The 6,194-nt window shown below is 42.2% G+C and overlaps 3 protein-coding genes across 4 annotated transcripts in view; 2 read left to right on the forward strand and 1 right to left on the reverse strand.

The window, feature by feature from the left end:
- LOC126942481 (zinc finger protein 44) overlaps positions 1 to 6,194 on the forward strand; it is a 414,080-nt gene that overhangs the window by 316,170 nt on the left and 91,716 nt on the right. The gene's annotated exons all lie outside the window — the stretch shown is intronic.
- ZNF823 (zinc finger protein 823) overlaps positions 1 to 6,194 on the forward strand; it is a 445,525-nt gene that overhangs the window by 129,650 nt on the left and 309,681 nt on the right. The window lies entirely within an intron of this gene.
- LOC126942489 (zinc finger protein 700-like) lies at positions 1,646 to 5,935 on the reverse strand. 2 transcript variants are annotated; one of them, XM_050770104.1, is made up of 3 exons: positions 5,895 to 5,935; positions 4,087 to 5,332; positions 1,646 to 3,252 (listed from the first exon to the last, which is right to left on the reverse strand). In XM_050770104.1, the coding sequence occupies exons 2-3, from the start codon at positions 5,323 to 5,325 to the stop codon at positions 2,536 to 2,538; spliced, it is 1,956 nt and encodes a 651-aa protein (XP_050626061.1). In that variant the 5' UTR covers positions 5,326 to 5,332; positions 5,895 to 5,935; the 3' UTR covers positions 1,646 to 2,535. The 2 variants fall into 2 exon arrangements, with proteins under 2 accessions (XP_050626061.1, XP_050626060.1); XM_050770103.1 differs by having other exon boundaries at positions 1,646 to 5,332.

Here is a 6,194-nt window from a genome sequence, read left to right on the forward strand (position 1 = left end):
GCTACAGTGAGCTATGATTGCACCACTGCACTCCAATCTGGGTGACAGAGGGAGACTTTCTTTAAAAATGAATACCCATGAGGAGAGTGAAAGCTATGAACAATTCACGACAGTGGCAACAGGTCTCCTTCCTGTACGTGTTTAATACCTGAGTTTACTTATTGGAGTAGTTCTCAATGAGTTACATTCCACCTTTTGGAGTTACCACAATTTTTGTATTTAACTTTTTTGTATTACTTTGACCAGGGTCTGATTTGAGTAAAAGGTTTAAGAGGCCTGTAGAGGCCAGGCACGGTGGCTTACACCTGTAAGCCCAGCACTTTGGGAGGCCAAGGTGGGCAGATCATGAGGTCAGGAGATCGAGACCCTCCTGGCCAACATGGTGAAACCTTTTCTCTACTAAATATACAAAAATTAGCTGGGCGTGGTGGTACATGCCTGTAATCCCAGCTACTCAGGAGGCTGAGGCAGGAGAATTGCTTGAACCAGGGAGTCGGAGGTTGCAGTGAGCTGAGATTGCGCCACTGTGCAATAAGTCTGGTGCACAGAGACTGTCTAGTGACAGAGACTGTCTCAAAAAGGTGCGGGGGCGGCGGAGGAAGAGGCCTATAGAAAGGGAGACATGTAAATAAAGAGAAAGAATGTAACTTATAACTTAGGTTCACATTCCCAATTACTACACCTCTTACATAAAATTTGGTGCTTTGCAAATAAAGTGAGTGCTGATTTTGTGGGATCAGACATAAATAGCAAGTGTTCTTAATCACATATAATCAACCATAAATAATAAACTGAGGCATTACAAAAAACACTCAAAATTCCCAGATTAAGAGCAAGGTGCTTTTTCTCACATGAAAGTCCTGGGTGGCACCAGTCACTACACAATGCAGGAGAGAAACAAGCTCCCATCTAGTTGGTTTTCAGGGAAGCATAGTAAATGTCAGGCTGAATCATGAACAGGGTCACTGCCACTAGAACAATGCTTGCAAAAGAGTATAGACCTTAACTCACTCTATAGATTAGGGAGTTGACCATCAGAGTATTTCCAACCATGACAGTTTGAATTAGTTCTCTGGTGATCATTTACTAATATTTGAAATAAAAAAGCCAACTGGAAATGTACCTTTAATGTGAATCATCTGGCAACATCTCTGGAGAACTACGACTCTGAGAAAAGGAAAGTCAAGGATTTGGAGAATACTCTTAATTTGCAAGCAAGAGAATCAGAAAAAATGGGCTGAAGCAGGTGGCCACACACTGCTCTCCCTGTGTGGTGCCTCTAATATGTGACTGACACCTTCCCTGTCTGTGCCTATGAAATCTCATTAAGATTGGCTGTAGCCGGGCGCGGTGGCTCAAGCCTGTAATCCCAGCACTTTGGGAGGCCGAGACGGGCGGATCACGAGGTCAGGAGATCGAGACCATCCTGGCTAACACGGTGAAACCCCGTCTCTACTAAAAATACAAGAAAATTAGCCGGGCTAAGTGGCGGGCGCCTGTAGTCCCAGCTACTCGGGAGGCTGAGGCAGGAGAATGGCGTGAACCCGGGGAGGCGGAGCTTGCAGTGAGCTGAGATCCGGCCACTGCACTCCAGCCTGGGGCACAGAGCAAGACTCCGTCTCAAAAAAAAAAAAAAAAAAAGATTGGCTGTAAGTGGCAGGGTACTGTGGCTCACACCTATAATTCCAGCACTTTGGGAAGCCGAGGTGGGTGGATCACTTGAGATCAGGAGTTTGAGACCAGCCTGGCCAACATGGTGAAACCCCATCTCTAAAATTAGCCAGGTGTGATGGCGGTTGCCTGTAATCCCAGCTACTTGGGAGGCTGAGGCAGAATTGCTTGAACCCGGGAGGCAGAGGTTGCAGTGAGCTGAAATCATGCCACTGCACTCCAGCATGGGCAACAGAGCAAGACTCCATCTAAAAAATGAAAAAATTAAAAAAAAAAAGATTTGCTATAGATTAATTGTATCAGAACCATCTAAATATCTAAATACATCCAGATTTAATTGTCCATTCACCGGTAGCTCTTCTCAACTCAGAAATAAATTATCTCACAGGTCCTTTCCCTACTCTTTTTCTATGTTTCAAAGGAATGGGGATAATTGAATGCATATTAACAGAATGTATCTCTTCATGTCGCTGACACGAACCGGAACAAATGAAAGCTTTGCCACATTGCTTGCATTCACATGGTTTCTCTCTGGTGTCTGTCCTTCCACGATTTTGAAGGTTCTTGGCAGATGTGAAGGCTTTCCCACAATTCTTACATTCATATGGCTTCTCTCCAGTGTGCATCCTTCCATGTATAAGTAAGGAAGAGAAATTACTAAATGCTTGTATACACCCCTTACATTTAGCGTTTCTCTGTAGTGTATCTTTTCATGCATTCAAAGCTCCATGGAAGATATGAAAAATCCTTTCCCACGTTGTTTATTCATAGGGCTTTTCGCCAGTGTGTGTCCTTTCATGTCTACAAAGGGAACAAGAAAAACTGAATACCTTCTCACATTCCTTACATTCATAAGGCTTCTCCCTAGTGTAGTTTCTTTTTATGATGTAGAAAGGAACCGGAACTATAGAATGATTTCCCACATTCCTTACATTCATAAGGCTTTCTTCCAGTATGAGTTAGTTCATGTATTCGAAGGCTACTCCAATAACGATAGACTTTACCACACTGTTTACATTCATAGGGTTTCTCCCCAGTGTGAGTCCTTCCATGTATTCGGAGGCTTGAGGCACATCTGAAAGATTTCCCACATTGCTTACACTCATAGGGTTTCTCTCCAGTGTGAGTCATTTCATGATATCGAATAGAACTGGGTAAATTAAAGCCTTTGCCACATTGCTTACACTCATAGCGTTTCGCTACAGTGTGACTCAACTGATGATATCGAAAAGAAATGGGAGAAACATAGGCTTTCCCACATTGCTTACATTCATGGGGCTTCTTTCCAGTGTGACTCCCTTGATGACGTTGAAAGGCACTGAAATAAATGAAGGCTTTCCTACATTGCTTGCATTTATAGCGTTTCTCTCTAGTGTGAGATTTTTCACGTGCTTGAAATGAACTGGGAGAATGAAAGACTTTTCCACATATCTTAGATTTATGGGATCTCTCTCCAGTATTCATGTGTCTAGAAAAGCTTCTAAGATGAGAAAATCCTTTGCCACGTTGTTTATGTTCATAGCGTTTTTTACCTATGTGAGTCCTTTCATGTCTCCGAAGGGAACTGGAAAAACCAAATACCTTCCCACATTCCTTACATTCATAAGGCCTCTCTTTTCTGTGACTCCCTTCATGCTTTTGAAAGGATGTAGGATTATCAAATGCTTTCCCACATTCCCTGCATTCATATGTCTTCACTCTAGTGTGGACCCTTTTATGATTTTGAAAGAAATTGGAACTATAGAATGATTTCCCACAGTTCTTAAATTCATAAGGCTTTTTTCCAATATGAGTTAATTCATGTATTCGAAGGCCACTCCAGTAACGACAGACTTTACCACACTGTTTACATTCATAGGGTTTCTCCCCACTGTGAGTCCTTCCATGTGTTCGAAGGTGCGAGGCAGATCTGAAAGCTCTCCCACATTGCTTCCATTCATAGGGTTTCTCTCCAGTGTGAGTCATTTCATGATATCGAATGGAACTGGGCAAATTGAAGCCTTTGCCACATTGCTTACACTTATAGCGTTTTGCTCCAGTGTGACTCAATTCATGACACTGAAAAGCAGTGGAAGAAATATAGGCTTTCCCACATTGCTTACACTCATAGGGGTTCTCTCCAGTGTGGCTCCTTTGATGATGTTGAAAGGCATTGAAATAAATGAAGGGTTTTCCACATTGCTTGCATTTATAGCATTTTTCTCTAGTGTGAGATCTTTCACGTGTTTGAAATGAACTGGGAGAATGAAAGACTTGTCCACGAATCTTACGTTTATGAAGTATCTCTCCAGTGTGTATCTTCATGTGCCTAGGACAGCTTCTACAAAAAGATCCTTTCCCACGTTGTTTACATTCATAGGGTTTTTCAGTGTGTGTCCTTTCATGTCTCTGAAGGGAACTAGAAAAACTGAATACCTTCCCACATTCCTTACATTCATAAGGCTTCTCTTTTCTGTGACTCCTTTCATGTTTTTGAAAGGATATGGGATTACCAAATGCTTTCCCACATTCCTTGCATTCATAAGGTTTCTCCCTAGTGTGGATCCTTTTATGATTTAGAAGGAAACCGGAACTATAGAATGATTTCCCACATTCCTTACATTCATAAGGCTTTTTTCCAATGTGAGTTAGTTCATGTACTCGAAGGCCACTCCAATAACGATAGACTTTACCACACTGTTTACATTCATAGGGTTTCTCCCCAGTGTGAGTCCTTCCATGTATCTGGAGGCTTGAGGCACATCTGAAAGCTTTCCCACATTGCTTACATTTATAGGGTTTCTCTCCAGTGTGAGTCATTTCATGATATCGAATGGAATTGGGCAAACTGAAGCCTTTGCCACACTGCTTACACTTGTAGTGTTTCACTCCAGTGTGACTCAATTGATGATATCGAAAAGAAATGGAAGAAATATAGGCTTTCCCACATTGTTTACGTGCATTGGATTTCTCTTTAGTGTGAGTCCTTTGATGGTATCGAAAGGCACATAAACTAATAAAGGCTTTCCCACATTTCTTACATCCATAAAATTTCCCGCCAGCGTGAAGCATTCTACGTCTGTGATAGAAACCAAAAAAACGGTATGTCTTCCCAGAACCCTTACATGCATGATGCTTCCCTCCTCTGTGCATTCTTTCATGTATTTGAAAGGAAGATACATTATTAAATGCTTTTTCACGTTTCTTACATTTGTAAGGTTTCTCTACACTGTGAGTCCTTGCATGCATTTGAAGTTCTGAGGTGCATCCAAAGGGTTTTCCAGATTGTTTACATTCATAGGGATTCCCTCCAGAGTGAGCTCTTTTATGTCTATGAAAAGAAGTGGAAAAACTAAATGCCTTCCCAGAATCCTTACATTCATAGAGTTTTTCTCCAGTGTGTGCAATTACATGTCTGCGAAAGTAGGGGAGGTAGCTGAAGGCCTTCTTACAGTATGTACATTTATATAGCTTCTGTCCATATTCCTGATACTCATATGGCTTGTGTCCAGTGTCAGTTCTGGTGTGCTTATTAAGGGATAAATGACCCATGCCGACCTCACACACATTCCTTTCACATGATGCTACTCCAGTTTTCTTCTTCATGTCATCCAGAACCTGGGTCAAAATTTCTCCACGCTGATGACCTTCACTTTCAAATAGTCTCTCTTCCATAAGACCTCTGTGAAAAATGAAAAGCACACTTAATGGGTTTATCAGTGATCTTTATATTCATTCACAAGTCTTACACTTGCATTTTTAACATGATCCAGCAAAGTGTAGGTTTTCTACTCTGTCTGAATTGTATGAACATGAATGGACCACATGGTCTACAAGATGGCCCAGCCATATCTATTATCAAAAAATAGATATGGGGCTTAATACTATTTCCATGTAAACTACTGTACAAATACAAAACCTCTTTGTCTTTTAATTTTGTTTCTGAGTGAGAATCTTGCCCTATTGCCCAGGGTACAGTCCAATGATGTCATCATGGCTCAGTGTAGCCTGACTCCTGGGCTCATGCAATACTCTGGTCTGAACCTCCCCCTCCCAAAGGGCTGATTATAGGCTGGACACCATGGCTTATGCCTATGTCACAAATAAATGCATGTTTTTAGAGAAAATATTCTAAGAATAAATACAATGGAACTCAGCTTTTTTGTTTGTTTCCTTCTTTTTAACATTTCCTCCCATTCTAAAATTTTCTAGAGACAGTGCTTTGTCTTGTGAGTGCAGATTACCTTTGGTTGCTCCTGGGATTTTTGTTTTTTTATTTTTTTTTTTTTGGTTTTTTGAGACGGAGTCTCGCTCTGTCGCCCAGGCTGGAGTGCAGTGGCGCGATCTCGGCTCGCTGCAAGCTCCGCCTCCTGGGTTTACGCCATTCTCCTGCCTCAGCCTCCTGAGTAGCTGGGACTACAGGCGCCCGCCACCGCGCCCGGCTAATTTTTTGTATTTTTAGTAGAGACGGGGTTTCACCGTGGTCTCGATCTCCTGACCTTGTGATCCGCCCGCCTCGGCCTCCCAAAGTGCTGGGATTACAG

Source organism: Macaca thibetana, chromosome 19, assembly GCF_024542745.1.
Source record: "Macaca thibetana thibetana isolate TM-01 chromosome 19, ASM2454274v1, whole genome shotgun sequence".
NCBI lineage: Eukaryota > Metazoa > Chordata > Mammalia > Primates > Cercopithecidae > Macaca > Macaca thibetana.

Coding starts and splice junctions, on each gene's coding strand:
- LOC126942489 (XM_050770103.1), bottom strand. CDS start 5,325: ATGGAAGAGAGACTATTTGAAAGTGAAGGTCATCAGCGTGGAGAAATT.